This window comes from Nicotiana tabacum, chromosome 2 (assembly GCF_000715075.1).
Source record: "Nicotiana tabacum cultivar K326 chromosome 2, ASM71507v2, whole genome shotgun sequence".
NCBI classification, from domain to species: domain Eukaryota; kingdom Viridiplantae; phylum Streptophyta; class Magnoliopsida; order Solanales; family Solanaceae; genus Nicotiana; species Nicotiana tabacum.
This window is the reverse complement of record NC_134081.1, coordinates 77,468,609-77,493,385: the sequence shown is the minus strand read 5'-3', so window position 1 is coordinate 77,493,385 and position 24,777 is coordinate 77,468,609. Positions and strand designations below refer to the sequence as shown.

Genomic DNA, 24,777 nt, shown 5'->3' with positions numbered 1-24,777 from the left:
AAGATAACAAAGCACATTGATGTGCGGCATCATTTTCTGAGAGACAATGTTGAAAAGGGTCTCATTTGCATGAAGTTCTGCAAAATAGAAGACCAAGTAGCAGATATCTTCACCAAAACACTGAGCAGAGAATACTTTTAAAAAAATTGATTGGCATTGGGGTTGATGAAATTGAACTAAACACCAGGTCCCTCAATGATTGGCTATGAAAGAATGAACAGGTAAAAACAGCTAAAAAATATTTTCTAGCAAGTTCTAACTCATCTCTATACCATTTCAGGTAGACACGCATGGAAACTACAGAGTAAACAAGTAGCTAATGACATTGTATCTTGGTAAAAGGATGAGGCTCACATTTACAAAACTAAGTCAGGGAACCTGGTTCCCTTAACACAGGTTAATAGTTCCTTTGTATTCTCATGCATATTTTTAAACGGCTATAAAAGTGTCACATCATTAAAAGGTCCAGTTTGTCTCTCTCTCTCTCTCTCTCATCTCTTAGAACTCAAATGTCACACCTGTTACTAAATGACCCACCTACCCGCTGATTCGTACCCATTTGTAACCGGTCTCTCACTTCCCTTAAACTAAACCCAAAAGCTATCTCTTTCCTCACTATCCATAGCAAAGCCAAAAATTCCCTTTTCTCTCTCAAAAGAAATACTTTTCTTCTCGTGTCCTTACTACAGATCTCTACTATGTCTCAAAATCTAGAAGTTTTAAACGTCTCTAGTATAGTCCCCACTATGTCCTCGTCTCATGAAGCATAAGAACGAGAATCGGAGTACCCTCTGTCACCTAGTCCAAACCTCATACCAGACTAACAACCACCTTCTACTTCTTCTCTAACCCAATCGAGTTCTGGTTCTCACTGCAGTTGCAAGATTAGAACCCCAAATGATTCGTTGTTGCAACCTCTCCTTCTGCCTCGTCGGAAAAAATGGCAGAAGCTGAAATAATAGACGGAGATGAAGGTCAAGAAGTTTCTAGTCAGAAGGTTGGGTAGAGTGATGAAGCCCAACAAGATGTGGTTTGTTGTAGTGAAGTCTCAGCAGCGCCTATTTCAAGCTTTGATTTGAATATTGTCAACCCTACATGTAATGTTCCTCTTGTGCCCTTTGATTCTACTTTGGAGGTAAATGAACAAGAAGCCACTGAGAACATATTGTTAATCGTTGCAGAGGGAGGTTTGGTTGGTGGTTATGAGGGTGTTAATGAGACCATTGGGTCTCAGGGGGATGGTGAAGGTCATCAGGAAGAGGGTAGGGAACTTGTGCCTCTTGAAAATCTGGCACCTGATAGTACTACTGGGGAAACAAATGAGGGACCTGATCCCTTAGCACAAGAGGAGCCATCTTCTCCTACCTGAGATGAAACTCCCTACTCTTAGAAAGAGCCCCAAGTCAGTACTGATCTTTTCTCTCTCCTCACTTCGATGCTGAGCCGTTAAACATGGTCTTTCTTGAGATGAGATCTCTTTCTAAAGAAGAAAAGGAAAACGGTGAGGAGGATTATGACAATGTGTCTGTTGCAAGATTTATTGTAGCTAGGAGTGGAAGGGCTTCTCCCAAAGAGACCACTCTTAAAATACCTACCACTAGACTGCAAAAACAGGAAGCCCTTGAATCTGTTCTGAAGAAAAACAAAGAAGAGAAGAAAAAGATGAGGTTGGTGAAAGGGGGAAAGCTTGTAGATGAGGAAGAAGTGCTTCCAACACTTGTTTTTGATGTTGATGATAAAAAGGGGAATGAGGAACCTGCTTCCTTAATTTGTAGGTCATCTAAGAAACCTGTAATTCCAAAACCTAGGAGATAGCCTTATGTGAAAGCTGTGGAAGTAGAAAATGTTGAGGTAGACAAGTCTGGTGAGAAGGTGTCTAAGAAGTTTGGTGAAAAATTGTGTGAGAAGTCTGCAAAGAATGAGAAAAGTGTGAGAAAGTATGTGAAAAGAAAGCTGGTGAAAATGAGGAACCTGGTTCCTCCAAGAAGGCCAAGGTAGTTGTGGCTAAGGATGAAGGAAGAGAAAACCTGAGGAAACAGAGTGTGTTATGGGGCAAAACATTTGCCCATTATATTCTCGACATGACATGGATGCGCCAACTTGTTGATATTTATGAATTTCGACAGTGGACAAACTTGCTCACCAATGAGATCCCTAAGGTGTATGAGAAAGAAATGCGTAGCTTCTAGTAAACATGTTCACAGTAGAAGATGATAACATCTGTTTGAAGGTCAACAATGTAGACTTTATGATGGACGAGGCTATGTTGGGGAGCATTTTGGGAGTGCCTACTGAAGGAATATCATCCATTGAGGGGACTTGTTCTTCCAATTCAGAAGTATCATTCTGAAGGATGATGCAGTTTAGCAAGGGGAACGGGTGCACAAGAAGGCCCTCCTTCCAGTGTATCAACTGTTGTTCGAGATGGTGAACAAGGATTTGCTTCCACGTGCATAAATGTGTTCCATTACATCAAGAGCAGACTTGTTCCTAATGGAAACACTAGATGCCTACACTATTATCAATCTTCCTAGACTCATGATAGAGCACATGAAGAAAGTGGCAGATCTTAAGGATGGTAATCATGGGTTGCCCTACGGGTTCTTACTCACCAAGGTGTTTAACTACTCCAAAGTCCCTTTTGGAAAAGCAACAGTGGGAACTCACAAGCAAACCTTCTCCAAAACCACCTTAGAGGAGTGTGAGTGCAATGATAAGAAATAAGGGGTTGGCAGCAATTCCACTATTTCTCAATTGATTGATGCTCAGAATGCTGCCAATGAAGAGATAAGGAAGTTGAAGGCACGAAATGTTATTCTTGAAGGGCAGCTTTGTAAGCACAGTTAAAAATTTCCTAATGATTTAAGATTTTAAAGTATGCCAGTGGTATTTGAGGATAACGTATTCGAGTATTAAAGGAGACCTATGGATAGGACCACATCATTTTGAAATGAAAATATATGTTTAAGGTGTATTGGAACATACTAAGGAGTTTTGTGAATGGCAAAAATTTGTGTGGAACAAGTTGGATACATTAAGTGGAAAGGATATCTCAATTCGCACAATATCCTACTTCAAATGTATGCCGCTATAAAACTATAAAGACTTAAGAGGTGATCTACCTATCAAATTAAATCCCTTCGAGTCTAGTTTCCAACTCATCAAACCGTTCGTTATTTGGATATTCTTACAGAAAGTTATGGCCATTTTACCGGAACTATGTTATATGCATGCCCAGATGTGGGGCCGCGCATATTAGAGGGTATTCATCCTCAGGTGCGCGGCCAGATGCGTGGTCACTTTCCAAGGTGCGCGGCCGCGCACGTAGGAGCCCATTAAATAACCCCAAGAACGGGTAGAAAGTGGGGCTAAGTCATTTCTTCAAGACTAGGTCTTTCTCTCCATCACCCATCCGGCCAAGGCTTCCAATACACACCTAAAGTGGGTTTTTATGATGATTTCACTTCTCAATCACTAGTTACAACAACGTTTTGATTGGATTCTATAGGATTTCTTCAAAATCTCAAGAACACCCCAAAAGTTATCTTTCAAGATTTGGTTTACAAGAGGTATGTCCACCATCTCTAACTAATCTATGGTGATTATTTATGTATGAAATATGTGTTATGACTATGGGATGGTGGTTGGAAGCCATAAGTGCCTAACTTAGGTTGTGTTGGTATCGTAGAGATTGTAAAATGGTTTAATTGGTGAGATAAATGGTTTGGGATTAAATTGTTGTACATGCATGTACTAATGAAAGTTGTGGATGGCCTAGAGGCGATTGTGAGGTGAATCATAGGTGTGGAAGGTGGTTGTTAAGTCAAGAAATTCCATTGGAGGGGGTTGTATAAATATATGCACACTAGATGTTTGATAAAAAGTCTAAATGACTTAAAGTATAGAAATCTTGCTAATATTGGTGCAATTATGTTGCATTGTTGTAGGTTGAAGTTGTTTAGTGTGGTGCAACGTCGTAGTATTATTAAGGGGTGAATTACAGGTATATTGGCTAAACTACTCTTTTAGAAATGAATTCCATGATGTTCCCGTAAGTTTCAAGTATTGTTGACTCAAGTTCCTAATTCCCATGTTCCGAGTTGTTCCTAATAAATTCGATTATCCCGAGTAAACAAAGTGTCAAAAGATGTATGCATTCAAAATATGTTCCAATTATCACATTATGTTATCCTCCGGGAATGTGTTCGAGAATGATATGTGCATAAAAATATTATGGTTTTGAGTCGTGTTTCAGATAAAAGTTATGATGCCAAATTATGGGAGAATAACTCGATATGCTTAAGACTCTTAATTGCTCATATGTGTACCTAAAGTCTTGATTGGAAATGTCTTGTTGTTGATAATATATAAAGATGCTCGAAAGTGAAAGAAGTGAGTTGGTGATATAAAGTGTGGCCACCATGCCAAGAATAAAATTTTTACTTGTGGCTAGTGGTGCCAATGAAATAAGATGATGTGAGAAAGATTATGAAATGAGCTTTGATTCAACTATTCCAAAATTACTTCAAAAGTAGATTTGCCTAAAAGCTTATGTCCTCAAGTCATGTCCTAATGTGGCTTTTTTAACTAATGCTATGTTTTGTGAGTATTTTCAATGTGTTTTGCGTTCTTACATATTCGTGAGTGGAAATTGTGTTTTACCCTTTTTGGGGAAAAGTATTTCAAGAATAAATGGTGTGTTACTTGTTTATGATTTTAACTTGTGTTTCGATTGCCAATCATTTTACTCCATTTATTTTGAAAAGAAATTCACTGTGTTTAAAGTCTTCATTACTAATGAACCTAAAGTTGTGATTTTCGGAATATTCTATTTGTTAATATTTATGATGATGATACATGAAAGGAAAGTATGGAATATGAAATACAGCCATTGTGCCATGAATAATGAATCATATGTATGGCCAAGAGAGCCAATGCAATAATGATGTTGTAAGTAGTTTAAAGTACCAATGAGGTTATATACGGTATGAAACATTATGAGGTAAATGCATTTTATTGTTGTTTCCTTTGTATGTAAATCAAAAATATTTTTGGGAGTATCGATAGTCACCGAGGAAGGGTAGGTTAAAATATCCTAACCCCGAAATTACACATGTCGGTGTAGGAGTGGATTGTGATCATTTTTCTTAATTGGGATGAGATTGATGTGATAAAATTATTCCCCTTATTTGGGATGAGATTGTTGTGATAAAATTATTCACCTTAATTGGGATGAGTTGATTGATAGAAAAGGATGATGTCGATCCACACTACATTGTGGTGAGATGGCCTAGCCGATCGGGTCGTGATCGGACACCATGCCGCATACATGGTGGTGATTGTGCTGGATATTGTAATTGAAATTGTGATTGTGGTTGATATCTCGGATGAGACAGCCTGGCCTATCGGGCCATGATCGGACTTTGTGCTAAGAGTACGGTGGTATTGGTATTATGAACATTGGTATTGTGAACAGTGGTATATCGGTGCTAAAGATCTCCCAACCAAAAATATATATTATTTTCGTATTTTGAAAATTATTATGTTTTAACTGGACATTTGGATATGGTTGATTGTGACTGCTGTTTCTATGGTTTTCCTCTTTCTTATATTGGCATTCTATTTTGAAAGTGGACAGTTAGCTTTACATACTAGTACTATTCCATATGTACTAACGTCCCTTTTGTCGGGGGCGCTGCATCTTCAATGGATGCAGATGGTTCATCAGCGGGCAGCTTTGGTCCTCGTTAGCAATCACTCTCTATTCAGCAGGTTTTGGTGAGCCCTACTCTATTCCGGTCCTGATGTCATTTGAGTTGTACATTGTGTTTTAAGGTATAGCCGGGGCCTTGTTTCCGGCACTTCCATACTACTCTTCTATTGTACTCAGAGGCTCCGAAGACAGTTTGTGGGTGGTGTTTGATATGGGGAATTGAACTAAAAATATTGGTATTTGGCAAATAAATTTTTTATTATATCTATAAACTTGTAATAATTTGGAAATTATGAATGAAACTGCTAATGGAAATAAAATGCGAGTTGTTAATGAAATCTTTTCAGTGTTTGATTAATGCAGTACATCTTCTCTTTATTCATGGATGAGTTTGGGTAGAAGAAAATCTAACAGGCTTGCCCGGCCGGATCCATTCGGTTGAGCGCCGGTCACGCTCCCTGAGTTTGGGGCGTGACAAGCTTAGTCAGGCCCAGGAGGCACCTGGTTCCAGCAGTGCACAAGGCATAGAGATTGCCCGTCTGACCAAGGAAAATGCAGATCTCAGGAAACAGGTCGATGACCTGAAAGAGTGGTTGCTTAACGAGCAAGTGTCTGCAAATGCCCAAATGGATATTCTCCTCAGAACCCTTGCCTCTTCATCCCTGCCTTCCCCCTCTAGTACTCCTTGAAACAGTTCTCTTTCGAGTGTCTAGTTAATTGATGTTTGTCCTCTATCTTGGTTCCCTTGTTTTGTTGTTTTTGGTGCCTGGTACTTTATAAGTTGTTTTGATTTGTTCATGGTTGTGTAACAATGGTACTACTATTTATGTTTTCTTTTCCTTAAAATTACTGAGTATTCCGTCCTTTTACTATGCATATTATACTCTTATGCTCTGTTTTTAGTCATGTTTATGTACACACGTGTGGCATGAGTTAACTATGCTGGACTTCTTTTTGCTTATTATTTGTGAATATTATTTTTATGATGCCAAAAGGGGAAAAATTAATTGAGAGGGGGAACAGGTTCAGGGGGAAGTACAGGAAATATTATATGGCATTCTGGTTCTCAAGGAAAACTTCAATTATAAGTTTGTCATCATCAAAAATGGGGAGATTGATAAGTTATGTGCCTTGTTATGTTTAGATGATATAACAAACTCAATGATAAGAACCAGATCGGGAACCTGTTACACATACTCAAGGTGCCAAAATACAATAACTTTTAAATCGGGCACAAGTTCCAACAACTAGAATCAAAGAGACGACAGAGGGAACATATGGACATTAGTTCCCCTACTGATTGTACCAGTCAATTGCTCACAGTTGTAAAGTCGCTGCAACTGCTCCTCTGCACACATGCAACCGTGTGAACAGTGCAGCAGTCACCTTATGGGGAATGTCTTGTACCGGATATTTGCTTGCATCATCCAAGTGACATCACTTGGATACTATTAACATGAAGTAATGAAGAAAACATATACTTGCATATCCGAGAATTAATCAAGTTTCCTCTAAAGTGTGTTGCCATCTTGCAAGTGACTTCCAGGCTTCAAGAGCAAAGAACAACATAACGAAGGACCAGTTTTCAGCATTATGTTATTACATGTCCTTAGTTGCGTTGCACCTTTGTTAGAGTGATTTACTTGTAATTCCTACTTAGCTTAGCTAGAAGCATTGTGCAGGAAACCATTTGTAAAATCATAAACCTTGTGTTTGTGTCTTGACTAGACTTAGTCGAGTTGTGAGCTTTGTAATAGAGTTATTACAAAGAGTCTTGTAATAGAATTATTACAAGTGAGTGAGGGATTAAGAGTTTAATTCCTAGGTTACAATAGGTTGTAATCTAAAAGTTGCTTGGTTAGTGAAGTTGAAATCCTAAGCTGAGAGTTTTTCACGTAAAACACTGTTATGTCACTTATTTATCTCTTATTGTGTGTATTATGTGGGAACTGATCTATTCTGTTTGGTGGACCCTAAGTTTCAATCAATATTGTTTGCACTTTCGTGTTAGATTTTTTGTTTAGTTTTTTTTTCCTCTATTTTAAGTCCAAATATATGAGAACAAACTATTGTGATTATTAAGTTACTCAAGCTGCCTTTGAAAAGAAATAAAGTTACTCAAAGCTTCGAACATTACAAAAGTTAATTGATCTCACTTAACATGAAATGATGGTAACGGTAGTTATTGCTCTTTTGTTCAATTGCCTTAAAAAACTATCCAACCCATTTTTTAGACAAAATAATATCCAATAGATTAAAATCCTTGTAATCTCTTTGATAACTGTGATCGTATTTCTAGTCATCTTATTTTTTGTCATAAAGCTCTTAATAAATTTTATTAGTAAGAGCCCGTTTGGATTTACTTATTTTAAGTATTTTTAAGTCAAAATAACTTTTAAGCCATTTTGTAGCATTTGAATAAAGTAAAAAAGCGTTTTTTAAGCACTTGTTTTTAAGCTAAAATGACAAAAACAAGCCAAAAGCTAAAAGTTAAAATTCCTAACTTATGGCTTAAAAGCTGCCCTGTTCACTTTTACTTGACACGTTTTGACTTTTCACGCCCTTTAAGAAATAATAAATGAAGTGCATAATTTACCATGATACCCATATTAATTGATGCATATTTTATTGGATTTGAGAAAATGATTTTAAATGAGTAATAAATACTGTAGGTATAACAGGAAAAAAAAATTATCTTCTCTTGATATGCGTAAAGTGACAAGTAAAAATAAAAATCTATTTTTGGTATACATGCCAGGTAAAAGTGAACGGAGGGAGTATTTTGGCTTAAAAGTCACTTAAAATAAGCCCAAATCCACATGCCTCTCAAAATAAACAGAAGTTAAATCATCTCCAAATTTTCTTCTTTGACAAATGAATTAGCCACTGGTGCATCCCTCTTTCTTGTTCTCCTCTCCCTCTCTTTATTTGTGTTTGATCACTTACATCTGAAATTAAAATTCTCATCTTTATTTAACAGGTTAACCAACAAAAAAATTTAGCAGGTTAACAAATATTAGTAACATCATTATGGTTGATTTCTGTTTGACCTTTAGCTACACGGAATTTACTAAAAGATTGGTGAGTTTATCTGTGACTTACAAATCTGAAGATCAAAACTAACTCTAATACATAATGTAGGGATCTCCACAACCTGGTTGTGAATCCTTCAGTCACCCACCTTCGCACAAAAACAAGTCGGATAGACTTCGTTTCATGCCACATTCCGTTGAATACAATCCATCAAAGGGCAAAAGGAAAAATGAAAATTAGGCTGACGCGCACAGACAAGTAAAGGTAGCCCTCACCCGCCAAATCATGAATATGAGGCTCAGACCAATGCAAGTACGTAACCAGGGAGGGCTAATAAAGCAATCTGCTTCAGAGAGCAATCCTGATTCAGCAAAAAGTACATTTCTAGAGGTACATACCGAAACACGACAAGCAAATTTAAAAGAAAATACTAAACTACAAAAGATTAAGAAGTGTTTGCCAACACGAATTTTCTCATGCTAGCAAAGTTCTCCCTCTCTTTTAAAGATGAAACAGTAGTTGAGTCTTTAGGACGGCCAGTCCTTTGAGCATGACATCATTTTCAACAAGGATGAGCACTTGCTACTATATCCGGCCTACACTAAAAGTGTAGTAAGTCATCGCTTGCAATACACCCTCTTCAAGAAGCATTCCTGCTTCTCAATTAACCGACTCCCTACAAACAGGGGCGTATCTAGAGTAGAAGCTATGAATTCAGTTGAACCCATAGTTTTGGCTCAGACCCTGTATATTTTTCAAAAACCTCAATAAATAAGTATAAATAATAGATTTTAACCCAAAAAATTAGATGGGATGTGATAGAATTTTGAATCTGAACCCATAAAGATCAAATCCTGGATCCACCTCTACCTGAAAAAGCATTTGTTTCTACTCGTGAAGATGAGTTACTACACAGATGGAGAATATTTAGCTGTTCTAGGTTCAGATTTATTGCTTATTTGAATTTTTACAACTGCCTTCAGAAAATTTAGCTAGTCTTTCGCCGCTAAGCTAAGTGTCAAAAGTATTTTTACAGGTTCTGCCTTCGCTATGAGATGTATCATAAATATGCCAATCTCTTAGTATTCTTCCAAGAGTCTACATATAAGTGCTCTCATGAACATCATTCTTATCATTGTTTGCTTCCTGGAAAATAAATGTTCAAGTCCAAGTATTTTCTTTTTCTTTTTGGGGTACCTTTCCATCCCCCCCCCCCCCCCAAATCATTTTCGGGTGGAAAAACATACATGACCGCGTTATTAGTTAAACAGGAAAGTTTTCTAATTCATAGTTAAATTTAGGGCAATACACTGATGAAACAGACTGAATGACTCCAGCTTCAAGAAGCTAAAGAAGGATGTGATAGTAAGAATAAATCAAAATACCGGCCTTATCATGATCCAATATTACTAGTATAACTCTTGTGAAGCTGCTTAATAGGATTCCGCCTCGTTCTCATCCTATCCACCTCGTTTTAGAAAAGCAGAGATAGAACAAGTCAAGAGAAGAAAATGAAACTCCAGTATACTTCAATGATCAACTGGTGCAATGAAGAATGTGAAGAGCATATGATAAACTTAATTCACAAATACAAGTGAAAATTTTGCAGAGTCAAATCATCAACTATTAGCAAGTCAACAAAAGACATAATTCATAGCAAAACAAGCAATTATAGAGTGACAAAGTAACCACATACTGATATTATTGACAATAAAATTTTCAACAAAGTTCACATATAGAAAAAGAGAAATGCCACTATTTTCTTAACATGTCCAAAAAATATAAATCCAGAAAAGGCCCGTGAAATAAAAGGTGAAGCAGTTAAATCTTGTACTTGTACTTGGCTACCTCTCCTTCATTGGGAAAAAAGCCCATGAGCCTGCCAGCAGAATTCTGGTAAGCGTACATGAAACCACCCATTAACCCAATTAAACCTCCCGTCACCATTGACGGCCCCCTAATCCCTGGTTTTATTCCTGCCCATATTCAAAAAAGAATTATCATTAACAAAGCTCAGTCGATAGATTGATTGATAAGAAATAAAGGAGAGGTAGGAGTATACCGGAGAGGTAGCCGACGGTGACGGAGATGCCGGAGATGGTGGTGAGACGGAGGTAATCGAGGGTGTTGAAATTGGCAACGGTTTTAGTAAAAGGTGGGTCTCGATCTATAACCGGGTATTCGGGCTTTGTCGATGCTGTTATGTCTGTGTTCATCTTCCTTCTTCTTTCCTCTTAGCTGCTGCTCTTTCTAGTCGCTCGTCGGCGACGGGACACTCAGCTGGTTTTTAATCGGAAAATGCAACTTCATTAGTTGTATTTGTTCGTCTTTGGTAATGGGCTTGTCCATATTGATTAGTCACTCCCGTGGATCCATCAATCAGAACTCGTCCAAATAGCATGGCATAGCTGTTTTTAGTGAAAATGGCACCGTGTATCAACTTTTTATGTATGTTGTTTAAAATATATCTACATTTTATTATGTATTTAAAGATTAACCAATTTCGCTCAAATTTCAGGATACGACGTCTTAGAATTTAAATCTCAAAGTTTAAATTTTATGACATCGTGTCCTAAAGATCGAAAATTGTGTCCACAAGTTCGAATCTTATGTCCTGAATTTTAAATTAGTAATTCAGAAATTCAGGACACTTAGTCCTGAATTTCAACTTAGCAGCTCAAAAATTTAGGACACCAAGTCCTGAATTTCCAAAATTCAGGATACTTAATCCTGATGTTTAGGTGAATTGGCTAATCTTTAAATACATTGTAAATTATAGATATATTTTAAATAGCGGACTTTAAAATGGCTATTATTGCACTTCGCCCCCATTTTTACGGGTGGTTATACAAAAATAGCCAGTATTTATAAAATTATTGAAAAGTAGCCACTATATAAGGCGGAGATAAAATTTGGATAAAAGTACCCTAGTTAAAACACATAAAGTTCCAGCATAATATGTAGGATTATGGAACTCCTACATATAAACTTTCAGCATATTATAGTAAAACTCCAGCACATTATGAATTTCAAAACATTATGATGGAATTTCATACGTAGAAAATTTGAACTCCATGCTGGAATTTTTCCGGAATTTTAAGAGTTTTTTTTTATCAAATTTTATTTTCACATAAAAAAATGATTAAATTTCGATTACTCTTAAAATTATGGATAATTTTTAATCACCAGTTGTAAATCATGTTATTAAAAAAGAATTTTAGGAAACCACTATTGTTTAGTGGCTATTAACTTCCTATAGCTACCATATACATAATTACTTCCTATAGCTACCATTCAGTTGTTACGATTGTGTATTTGCGCTGTTGTATTCATGAATACAGCAGCAAAAAGCGCCTAAAATCAGAGTAGTCCAGCTGTACGTGCATGTATTCACCTGTATTCGCGCTATGTATTCATGAATACAGCAGCAAAAAGCGCCTAAAATAGGTAGTCCAGTTGTACGCGCATATATTCGCGTTGCTGTATTCATGAATACAGCAGTAAAAAGTGCCAGGGCAGTCCAGTTGTATGCGCATGTATTCACATGTATTCGCGCCATGTATTCATTAATACAGTAACGACAATCACCTTAAAAATAGGTATGTCCAGTTGTCTAAGAGATAGGAAAAACATAATAGTGTATTTCATGTCTCAATGGTAGTATATACCATAAATACTTATTTTGCTATAAAATATAAAAGGTAGCTATAGAAAATAATATTTTAAAATATATATGATGTAAAATTTCCTTTCATTTCCCTCGAGAACTCAGAAGCCCATGACAACTTTACCATGGGCTGGTCCATAGTGGTGTCATCATCTCTTGATCGAGAAAATGTCACTGTTACCACATTATTTCTCCGGCAATTACGGAGGAAATAAATCTATTTTCAGTTCCTAAGTAACAAATGGATATAATTTTTTAATACAACCACTGAATGTACGTAACATCTAATTACATGCAAGCAGGTGATGATTAGATAGCGAGGTCACTTTTTAATGTCTTTTTCCCTTTGTAATATTACTAAAATTTATCCTCTCCCCGCCATCCGAAACAGTAAACATCCACCAAGAACCCTGGTTAATTTTCTGTTTGTTGGCAGTTGCGTAGCAACATTGTCTCAAAGATGGTCTAATTTAATTCTTTTTATTTTTTAGAAAAATTACTTTGTGTAGATACGAAATACATACATTTTAAAACTTATATACATTGATTGTCATATTGTAGTAAGACAAGAAAAATTAACACGAGAAAAACTTCTAGCATAGTGATAAAAATAACCTAACTGTGATATTTTAATATTAAATAACTCCCCTTATCCCCAATTTTGTCGCCGTCCCTAGTGCTGAGTTTGGGCAGTGATATCGTTGCTTAAGGTTATATGTGCTTTGAAATCTTCTAGGTGCTCATATTTAGTATCATAACTTAGATTATTATTCATACCAACAATGCCGTATCTAAAAAATCGTTGCTTTGGCATGGATAATGTACTTTTAAATATTAATCCCACGCACTCCTATGTCCGACTAATCAATATTTCTCGTAAATCTGGATACTCTGCGGTGAGACCTCTCCCTCGGTCTTCACAAACCAGTCAAACACGCCAACCTTAATTTTACTCCGCACTAAATTATTCACAGACTAACACAAACAAACCTACCCAACAAAAACAAACTAGCCTCACCTACACTTTTATCATTTAATCATGGATAATTTATATTCTCTCCTATCCACTTTAATTAATTTTTTACTCTTTTTTTTTATTATGATCCGTAATATTTGGTTTTATCAGATATCAAAAAGGAATTAACTTCTTTTTTGATTGGAATTGCGGGATGAATAGATATTACAAATGATGAATCATTTATATGTCTGTCACTTTATCTTTGTTAGTGCTGTCTGCCTATAATAATAGGTAAATCAAAAACTTTTCATTCAACTTATTCTTTCAATTGAAATTGAGATTTTTCCTATCTTAAGATTTAAGGTCATTTCTTCAAATTGCTCTCCATTTCTAAGTTCATAGCCTTCGCGGTAGCTTCATCGATATTACCTACCAAATAAAAGGCCTGTTCAGGAAGACCATCTAATTCTCCGGAAATGATCAATTGAAATTCTCGAATTGTTTCTGCTAGAGCAACATATTTCTCTGAAGAACCGGTAAATACTTCTGCTACAAAAAAGGGTTGTGATAAGAAACGCTCAATTTTTCGCGCTCTTGCTACGAGTAAACGATCTTCTTCGGATAATTAACTTTTTTTTCCCAAAATTGCTAGAGCCTAATAGTATCTATTATATTTTCAATGAATAAATTCAAGTATTAATTAATGTTAAAAATTGAATTCCTTAATATGTGAGAAAACAACCAAAAAAATAATTAAAGAAGACCCGGGGAGTATTGTATTATTACCCCAAATAGAACAAAATTTATGTCTGCACCTTGCAGGTGACTCGTATTATATGTCGTAGTTTCTAAAAATTGTTAGTCTCAAATTATTTATCATTTTAGAAGTTCAAAATAAAATTAATTATTTTCTTCTCATTTTACCCTTAGTAGTAATTATTCTTGAAAATGGAAATGACACATAAATAGAATAAATATTCAATAAAGATAGACTATATCCTAAGACATAAATAAGGATAAAATAGTAAAAATTCCCTTCTAATTAATGTCTTTTAAAGGCCGTGTAGAAGAGACGGAGGGAGTAGTTATATAGTATTACATTCTTTCCCAAGGAAAACTACGTGTGTCCTATTGTCTATGCTATGCCTAACATCTAGAAAAAGCAGAGAAAAGACCTATGAACTTTCTTACATGTACGTTTTTGTGTATCTCATATTTCCTAATTGGCCAAGTTATTTTAGCCCGGCCGTGTGGAGGATCTACTTCTGATATTCCTCTATCTATATGCACTACATCAGCAAAAAGCCTTTAATTTCGTGAATGTAAGGGGTCGGAGCTGAAGAAGGGAAACAAAAGACTTGCATTGTCTCGAATTCAAGATGCTGGCTTCGAAGTAGACTTGTATAACGTGTCACCGGACCTAAATGACTGGAGATATGCTGCTCGTTATTCCAGATGCGAATGGACTGTCTGGTAGGTTGTTTCCTTGATTGCTGTAGTAATACAACATAAAAATAAAAAAACTAAATGAGTCCAAGCGAAGTACAAGGTTCAATTTGCGAAGACGTACAAGTAGATGAGATTCACAACATAAAAATGACTCACAAAACCCCAGTTATAGACAGCCTAATCAGTAACCAAAACTGTCATGTTACACATACAGTTACCCCTAGGACCTACCTTCGAACTATGTGACATAAGTTTTGGACCTGTTCTGTGGGACAATTATGTGGATGCAGAACATAATGTAATGTAAATACTCTGCGCACTTTTGGAACGAGATGACAGCAAACGGAAAGACAAAGTAAAGAAACATCAAGACAAGCTTTTTTGTTAATTCAGTTGCTATGCAAGTAACATCAAAGTGAAAAGAGGACTTGTTATCAAATTTTAGAAAATACTGGTAGATATGTGAGTCGATGACTATCATAACTAATTTATAACTCCAGTATATACCTCTCCTCATCAGCACAATGGCTTCCTGAATGTTTGGGGTTATCTTCATCCGAGTATCCGCTGTTCTGAACATCTGATAGATGGCTGAACCGTTCTGCTGACAAGAACTTACAACGCTCAGTGCACTTGCAGTACAGAAAATCAGTGTACTAAACGGTGAAGGCAGGTGGCTGAAGTCGGTAACAATAAAAAGAGTATATACATACGTTGAGAAATGTTAAATTCATCCATGGAAGCGTCGAAATAGGACAGAGCGGCCATGGATTTTTGCGACAACTGCAGCTGTGCAAGTCGCCTAGACTCAAGTTCAAGGGCTTGCTCTTCCATTATATGCTTCCTTAGCAGTCTGGAGTACGCCAATCCTGTTGACAGTCCACGATATGTGTTAGATAAAAAAGAGCAAATGATTAGAGCATGCAGAAGTTGATTAATAAAATGGCTTTACAGATATGGATGTTCATCCACACGCCATAGTAACTAAACCTTTCAGGGAAAAGAAATTTCATTCAGTCTACAATGACAAATGAGCAATATTTCAAGTGCAACTGTCTTACTTTCTTGTAGCCCAGAATCCAAATCAGCATGATGTACATGGTAATATATTGGTGACTCCATTTTCTCCTGGTGTCTCCTGCGGGAGAAGAAATTAGATTAGACAGGTTTGACCATTGTGAACTAGTAGAAGTATATCAGATCTAAATTGGAAACTATAATCCGGTTAATATCAAAAGGAAAGATCAGTTAAAATGAACAAAATGCAAGAGTAATTCACTTCATAGATACAAGAAGGAAATGAAAGAAAAAGAAGAAGCTAAATTCTCAGTGTAACTCCAGGCTTCCCTTACCAAAGCATGCAGAGAGTATAAAGATCAACTTAATCGAGCAATCGAGATGTGTCATTAAGGAATTGCAGTATGATTAGAACCTATAAGGCACTAAAAAAAAGCCGTGATTTAGGTTGACTTTAACCAAGAGCCTATAAGAGTACCTTTCGAATAGCTTTGACTTCTCCCTATAAGGTTTGACAAGAACGCGAGCACCACACACATAATGTGGATTTCCTGTTGACAAAACCAATTTTACAGTATCTGCACTGAAGAAGGTAACAAATCCAAACATCCGTTTCTGCTGACATGGCATTCTTACATCTTGAACTGGGCCAAAAGTGCTGAAAACAAAAACCAAAGATCAGAGAAGTATTGAACGCTAACTAAAAGGAAAAGCACATAAACATCACATGTTGGGTTGCATACTTGAAGTAATCAGAGACATCTTCCTCCGTAAAAGTGCTCTCAGCAAGGAATGTCAAATATATCTGACGTGAACCGCTAACAATAGGACCGGGATCACTTCTTTCACCATGAGAGTCCATGTACTTTGCTGCATCTTCAGCCAGTATTACAGAATGTTGTCCATGAGGCCTGTAACATAACATCCAAACATATTAGAAGTTAAATAGGATCGATTGACTAAATAAAATAATGCAAGAGTCCAGGTAACAAACACCTCTCAATCAGACGAACAAACTTCAATCGAGCAAGAAGCTTTGTCAAATTATAACCAGCTTTACCATGTCTCTGGCTCTCGGTTAGATACCCTTCCGCTTGGAGGGTTCTCCCATACTTCTCATAATACATCATGGGCAGTGATGCAATTGAAAGAGGATGCCCTTTCTTGGATTTCAAGAGCTCTGTTATCTCTAGCTCTAATTTCTCCAGGGAACCAGGTGAAAGTACTTGATCTTCATCACCATTTTCACATAAGTTAGGGTCAACCATATGATGGTAGCTCTCCGGAAATGGATAAGCATGAAAATACCTACAGCTAGTACCATTTTTACAGAACCCCTTGTTGAAATAGTGGCAAGCCTTAACTGGAAATTTAAACGGATTTGGAGAATTTCTGCTGCGCCTGATTAGGGCTGCTTCTGGATAGCAGTAATCACTATGGTAATTTAAATTTTCAAAGTCCATTGTTTCTTCAAGTTGGAGAAACCGTTGCGAAGGCTCATAGTCCGAGTAAGGCATTTCGGTTAACTGAGAACGTTTGTCAGTCAGTTGAGGTTCGCAACAAGAGGAGGCTACATCAAAAGCTGATGAAACTGAACATGATGAAAGAGGTGAAAAGTGTGCAAACTGCATTAGGGGATCTGCTATATGTGCTGGATTTATAGAAGGTGAAACTGGATTGTAAAACATTGAAGTTGAGTTTAGTTTAAGGGCATTTTTTGCCTTTTGGATCACGTTGTGAATTAAGGTATCAGGGCCTAATGCTAATCGAATCATTTCCTGATTGGGGAAGTCTTGCAAGTAAATATAGCCAATAATCTTCCTTGTAACATGCTCTGGTTCAACTCTCAGGATTCTCTCATGCACAAGTTTAGCTGCCTCAAATGGGTCCATTGCAGCAAGCTACTGTATCATGTGTACCAAATTGAACACAAAAGAAAAAAAATGCAGTTATAAGCCAAATAAAGGTACACCAAATGATCATATATAGGCAACAACATAGGTACGGCAACAATGAGTGTTAATACCCAGAGGTGGAGCCAGGATTTGAAGCTAATGGATTCGGGATTCTATTCCTTCTGAGTTACTGAGTTCTAAATTAATAATTTGTGCAAATTTAATAAATTTTTAAAGGCAAATATAGAGTTTGGACCAAAGCTACTGGGTTTGACCGAACATGCGTCCGAAGTCCCAACTAAGCGAATATCCCAAGTCCCAACTAAGCGAATATTACGGATGGGCTAACCTACTACTACAAGATCCTGTAAGCAGAGGCGGCTGAGTTTATTGTTTATAGGTTCAATTGAACCAAGTATTTTGACACGGAACATAGATACAAATGTGACGAACTACTAAAATTTCAACAATTTTGAATTCTATACCCGTAATATAACCTTAAGGTTGAACCTATCAGGTTTAAATCCGGTAAGATGGAACTCATTTTCAAAGTTGGAAACTTCTTCTTCTTTTTGGGAACAGGAGAATAATTGAAACTAGAAACGTGCTCAATTCATGTTAAAAGATGACTAGTTTAACAGAGTAACAGAGACGGGAGAATTTGATAACTACAATACCCATAAAAAACAGGCACAGTACAAAGAAAAAAGAACACTACTCCTATAATTTGCAAATCATTGTCAAAAGTTAAACATGCCAAGCGAGTTTTATTTTTTGGGACTCAAACCTCTGAATCTACAGTCATTTCAACAAGAAAGACATGCAAAAACTTTTTTTTCTCAGATTTTTGCAGAATCCTAAAGCAGAATAATATACACATGGTAGCACGCATCCAAAAAAAAAAGACAATCTTGACTAGTGAAAAAGTAACTGGAAAACAAGAAGAAGATGAGATTCAACATACCCTTATTCTTATATGGAAACAACTTGCACCGTTAAGAAATTAAACAGTCAGAGTGAAGCAGACATTCTTTCTCTCTGAATGTTGCAGAAACACCTTAACACTGTAGCAACTGCTTTCATCACTTCAAATACATTAGGCTAAAGTACTGATTCAACCCTTTTTTTTTTTTAATTTATAACAGGAGTTATTATAAAATCACTTGATTATTCATAACTTTTGAGATAAGTATCATTTTGAAATACAGCTAGCAGTTACCAATCCAAAATCTAAATTTCCTAGATTTACGAAGGTTGAGTACAGCTTGAAGTATGTAACTTGACTAAATTACCCCCTACTAGAAATCCAAGTCAGATAATTTTACCACAATAAAGTTTTTTTCTTGTTTGGGTAAAGATAATTATCCATAGACAACTTTCGGAGATTCCAATGTCCAGAAAGAGTTTAAAAGCATATGCAGTGTCTTTTGTCCCAGCCTATGGTTTGGTCATCTTTTCTTAACTATATTGAATAATTATAGTTGATTTATTAATTTTTGCAAATAACTGGAATTTTTTTAAAAGAGACCTAATAATTACTGTTTTAATTTAATTGTAAAAAATATTTTTAGTAACCTAAACATGGAAGTATTTTTGTCGATATAACAGGAATGCAATAACATCTCCTAGAGTAGCTTTGGTCAAAAGTCACTATTCACTGAAATTATGTGACGACTTGTGACTTCCAGAATGAAGCAATATATAGATGAAGCAATTTGTGAAGGATGCAAACAGAATATTTGTTAGCTCAATCATTATTCATTACTTATGAGTTTCCGAGTGTGACCCACCTGTGTTCACTATTTTCCAATGTGATGTTTTAATTTTAGGGATTCTATAGTCATAAATTGAAGGTGATGCCGACTTACCACTAAAGTATCATTGCTTGTCTAAAGCGACACAAATATTTTTGGCATTCATAAAATAGCATGTCCCGAGTAAAGGTGAGAATTGTCATCGTATATATAACTAAAAGATTACGAATTTAAGTTGTAAAAACAATCTATTACCAAAATATAAAATAAGCATATAATAAATCTGATAGAATCCAATCTTCTCTTCAAGCGTATTAGTAGCTTAGTGCACCGAACTTTCTTAAATAGTTGGCTCAGAAGGGGGAGTGATTTTGTTTACTCGTAAAACGGTACAGTTGAATTTATACGTAGTTTCTAGACAAGTGAATTAATTTAATCCTGAAATAATTAAAGAAATGCGCAATACTTAGCCTTGAAATAAAGGTAAAATCACGAAAAATAGTAATTCCGTGGGCAGAACTTTTGGGCACAACATGATGAAAACAAGGAACAAGAGAGTAAAATTATATAAAGCTTTGGATCATTTATGGCATAAATTTGCCTGAAAAGTCGTCTCCTTTACAATGATAACATAGCTCACTATTTATAGCTACGCCTAGGAACAAGGTCCTAGTATTGTGCCCTTCTTTAATGTCAATTATGAGGGCCATTGATGAAGGTGTAACTGTAAGCATAAATGACAAATTCTCTGTAAAGGGCAATGCACTAAATGATGTAGAATATTCTCCATTAAATGCTACTGGTCGGAGGGTATTTGTTGGATCTTTATGAGTGTCATTCTTTCCGGTGACAAATGGGGCAACTGCCTTCAGTTCTAACTATCCCTCGCCTTAAGTTCCACGTGTCATTCTCTTAAACGGCCACGTGGCATAACGTATTTTACCGTATACAGATAGTCCCCCTGCTTTCTGGTGACATAACTTTGTGTCATTGGGAAGTTGGTAGAAAAATTCTTTTTGACGGGAACTACTATGATTCCTTCTTAAAAGCTTCTGATGGTTGATTAGACGCACGTATCTCGGCGTTTAATGCCCCAAACACGCGTCATCCCACGATTCAACATAGAATTTGCCGGTTATCGAGGTAATCATGGCCACGAATGTAGTCGCCTAAACCTTTACTTATATGCATCAACCTTCTTCACTCATACTCCATAATTCGTCAAACTCTCTAAAACTCTCTTTATTGTTCTTCAACCTTTCTTTAACTTCCTTCAAGCGAAAAAGCTTTTCCTTCATCCATAATATATAATGGCTTCTTCTTCAAAGAACACCAGCTCTTCAAAGGAAAAAAGCAAAGTCGAGGACGCTGCTCCTCTAACAGTGGGCGCCATCATCCCTAGAAGTCTTGTTACAACAAAAGACTTTGAAGAGAAATTCCTTTCAGCTAACCCTCGCATGTGGGCTGTTGGCAGATACCCTTCGTTCATCCGTCCTTCCAGTATTTCTATTGTGAAGGAAGATTGTCGCTGCCAAGATTTGAAAATTGTTTCTCCTGATCTAACAGAGCGAGTAACCCTACCCAGGGAGGGTTTTACATACTTTTATCCCTTTACTTTAGGTGCATTTTCTTTGAGTTGAGAGCTTGATTCTGTTATTGCGGAGTTCTGCCTCCGCTACCAAGTGTGTTTGGCACAAGTAAGTCCTTCTATGTAGAGTAAGATTGCTTGCCTTCGGTGTTTGTGCCAAGAGACGGGAGATGGGTTATCCTTAGCTAATGTGATGAATCTCTATTCCCCCAAAGTCTTCCGCGGAGGAATGATAAACTTCAGCAAACGCGGCCACCATGCTCTATTATCTAGCATGGATGACGACAACCACCATGGGCGGATGGAACAGTTCGTTAAAGTTGTCACCAATGATATCATTCTGGCAACAGCTTCAACCTTTCCGGAATCATGGAACCACACTCGTAAGCTCTTTGTTCAGTATCTCTTTTATTAGGAATTCTTTCATATCCGTACTAACCCTCCTCATTTCGCCTATTTCAGCAAACCGATGGGTTCCACCTAGGGTTGAAGGCTTTGACCAGTGGGTCCAAAATATTTTGGACGTTACTACGCCCGAAACTCGTACATGAAAAGAACTGGCCCTTAAATACGGGTAGAAGGCCAAATATCATGGTAACTTAAACTCGTCTTGTTTTTGATTTTTACGCAAGGAAATTGATTGATCCTTTCTCCCCTTTTTCTGAAATCAGGTCTACCTGCGGGCTCTGTTGTCATCCCCGATGAGGACGTTTTGGATAATCCTGCTGACATGTCGAGGCTGCTTCAAGAGGCGCTTACCCGAACAGGTGTCTCTAGGCCTGCTTCGGGTACAAGTGTTTCTTCACGGAGTTCCTGGCCGGAGGTCAAGCAACCAAAAAGAATATGCTCCTCCACTGTCGGGGAAAAGAATAAGAGGGCGAAGATTGTTGTCCCCGAGTCGTCTTTGGAAGTTGTGGTGACTAGTCCTCCTCCCGGGACAGTCATAGACACTGTGATGATCGTCGATGATGGAGAAGCTAGTGATGGGGAAGCTTCTCTATATAGAAGACGACGATCCTCATCAACTCAATAGAATGTTAGTTACACCAACCGAGGACGATGTCTCGGCAATTTGGGGGGAGTTTGAGATGGTAGAAAATGCCAACTCCCGTTTTCGGGTTCCAGTCGTTGTGCCCGGTAATGCGGGGCTAAGTACCGGGTCCCTACCATCTTTGATTGGCGATCAACCAACAACTAGCACTGCATTTTTCGCAGTTGCTTTTCACCCTTCATCGTCATCAGCTTTATCTCCTTCTTCACCAGCTCTTCCATAAACAACTGCTACATCATCTCCACCGGCCGCATCTGTCCGAGAAGAGAATGTTACTCTTCCCCAGTCCCCAGTTCATGGGAATTTGGAGCAAAATTATACTGCCCCCTCTGAAGATCCGCAAAGAAGGAGGAACTATACTCTCTTGGTCTTCACCGGATGCAACTCGCTATCCCGACCGGTGGAACTTACTAATTATTTGAAGCCTTTATCTTCAGAGAACGATTGGGAAAAGATACAGGCTCTTTCGGGAGAATACTTGTTGAACAACGCCATGCACAATGCAGCAGCGGTACATTCTTTACTTCCTTTGTTATTTCTTCTATTTTTGCCTAAAAATATCCTAAGTTTGCCTTTCTTGCTTTGCAGGCCAACTTTCTTTCTTCTGAAGGCCTCCAAAGGTTGATTCTTGAAAAGGAAGAACTTACCTCTGCACGGGATCAGCTTTTGGCTGAGCAGGAGAAAACTATCGTTCGCCTCTCTGAATTAGAAGCTAAATCTGTTGAGGCCGCTGTATTGGAGACTCATTTGCAGCAAAGCGAGCAAGAAGTGATAACCATTAGCCAAGAGATTGGCCAGTCGAGGGTTAAATTTGACGAAGTCGAGGCTAAATGGTCCAAGATATTGTCGTTCTTACTGCAACCGACCGCGAGGCTTCCTCCACTGAAAGATTGACCAACTTGGAGGCAGCCTTGAACTCCAAAACTGAAGAGCTTGTTGCTGCGGGGGTGAAACATGCTCAGCTAGAGGAGAAGTATAAGAAGACTATTGAGCATAATAGGCTTTTTAGCTCAACTGTCTGTGACCTTGATGTTAGCCTCAGATATGTTAGATCCGCCTGGGAAATCCTTTCTGCCGAGGTAATCCAACTCAAATAAGAACTTAAGCGTTGAGTGACTTCCCTCGTTGTTAAGAAAACTTACGTTATGTACATCATGAGGAGAAAAACCATGGAAGAGGCCAAAGCTAGTATCATTGACTTTAATGCTGAAATTCTAAGGCCCGTGAGCTTGAGTTAGCTGCTAAAAGTGGTCTCCCGGCAAAGCCTGATGCTTTCAGTTCTTCTAGTTTCGGTTCTGAAACTTCAAAAACTGAAGAGGAAACAGAAGGTGAAGATGCTGAATGCTAAACTGATGAAGGCCAAAATGTTGAGCCATCGGCGAATCTACCCACTTCCCATGGGGGCGCAGACACTTCTCTTCCTCCGGGTTCCGGTATACAGCAGTTTAGTTTTTCTTTTTCACCAACTTTTGTATCAGTGTCACTTGGCATGCTATTGTAAACAAAGACATCTTTTTGCTTAAGTATTGTTTGAGTCTTTCTTTCGTTTGAACGTTTATGCAAGTTTAGCACTCTCTTTTTTCTTTTGCCTGAGTATTTCGTGCAAGTTTTACTGTTTGCATCTTATTGCGTAAAGCCTTGGGTGTATTTTTTCCCGAAAGCATTTTGATTCCAAGCATAAGCTCTTCCTAAAATCAACCCTTTAACGTGAGGGTTTTTATAAGAAAGGGCCCTCTTATGTTTTTGGTGCTCTTGAAAAGGACGTCTTCTGTTTATTACGACACTGTATTTGAAGTACTTGTTTAGCTTTCAAATGATAAAATTAATTCATCGATTAGACAAGAAACAAGATGAAAAATAAAAGGACTTCATTTTATTCTTTCCTTTTTCAAAAAGCACACAAACATTCGTTATGTTAAAGCGAAATTGTCATTTCTTATGGCTAATTCGTACAACTTATTTCTATAGGGCTGGTCGCGCAGTCCCCGGTCCCGATGACACAATTATGTTCTCGATTTTTTGTGCTCAGGTGGACGTGCCAGCCATTATTGCTGCATTCTCATATCATCCCCCCAGTGTTCTAATGTGAAGAATGCGAATTGGAACACTGAGAATCCTGCACCTTCAAGGACCCCACTAATGAATTGCTAGACAATCTCCTGCTCGGTAACAAACTTCGCTTCCCCTTAGGAATTTATGATATCGAGCAAAAGACTATCTAACAATACTCTAGTGGTTTGCACTTGTGAACGGTCGGATAACCTTTGATGGATAGCAAACTCATTTTCCCGGTGGGAACTTTGTATTGAGCTAAAGATTATCTAACCGCCTCAGAGTGGTTCTTCGCTTGTGTGCCTTGCTATTAAAGGTCTTATTGCTGCAGTTGAAACTTTCTTTATAGTATGCTTTCTGTTGCTGCCTCTTAAAAACCTTGCCAGAAAAACCCAATTGGGACAAAAGCTGGACAAAGGGAAAAAGAGTGCAGCACATACTTCCAGTACAGGCGATGTTTGCCAGCAATAATATCTCTTGAGGTGTGCCACATTCCAGTTGCTTGGCAACTTTTCTCTACTCTAATTCTCTAACTCGTATGAACCTTTCCCGGTGACAGATGAAACCCGATAGGGGCCTTCCCAGGTTGGACCTAACTTT

General features: G+C 37.6%; 2 protein-coding genes across 4 annotated transcripts; both read right to left on the bottom strand.

Annotated features, from left to right (window-relative positions):
* Positions 1 to 10,567: 10,567 nt before the first annotated feature.
* LOC107797041 (NADH-ubiquinone oxidoreductase 20.9 kDa subunit) lies at positions 10,568 to 10,962 on the bottom strand. The gene is made up of 2 exons (XM_016619883.2): positions 10,809 to 10,962; positions 10,568 to 10,722 (listed from the first exon to the last, which is right to left on the bottom strand). The coding sequence occupies exons 1-2, from the start codon at positions 10,960 to 10,962 to the stop codon at positions 10,568 to 10,570; spliced, it is 309 nt and encodes a 102-aa protein (XP_016475369.1).
* A 3,416-nt stretch (positions 10,963 to 14,378) lies between these two features.
* LOC107797045 (zinc finger CCCH domain-containing protein 18-like) lies at positions 14,379 to 19,094 on the bottom strand. 3 transcript variants are annotated; one of them, XM_016619887.2, is made up of 8 exons: positions 18,697 to 19,094; positions 16,834 to 17,741; positions 16,581 to 16,748; positions 16,316 to 16,495; positions 15,882 to 15,958; positions 15,534 to 15,689; positions 15,328 to 15,424; positions 14,379 to 14,864 (listed from the first exon to the last, which is right to left on the bottom strand). In XM_016619887.2, exons 2-8 carry the CDS (start codon positions 17,727 to 17,729, stop codon positions 14,792 to 14,794), a joined length of 1,647 nt encoding a protein of 548 aa, XP_016475373.2. In that variant the 5' UTR covers positions 17,730 to 17,741; positions 18,697 to 19,094; the 3' UTR covers positions 14,379 to 14,791. The 3 variants fall into 3 exon arrangements, with proteins under 3 accessions (XP_016475373.2, XP_016475375.2, XP_016475374.2); XM_016619889.2 differs by having other exon boundaries at positions 15,328 to 15,421; XM_016619888.2 differs by having other exon boundaries at positions 16,834 to 17,738; positions 18,697 to 18,965.
* Between the last annotated feature and the right edge of the window lie 5,683 nt (positions 19,095 to 24,777).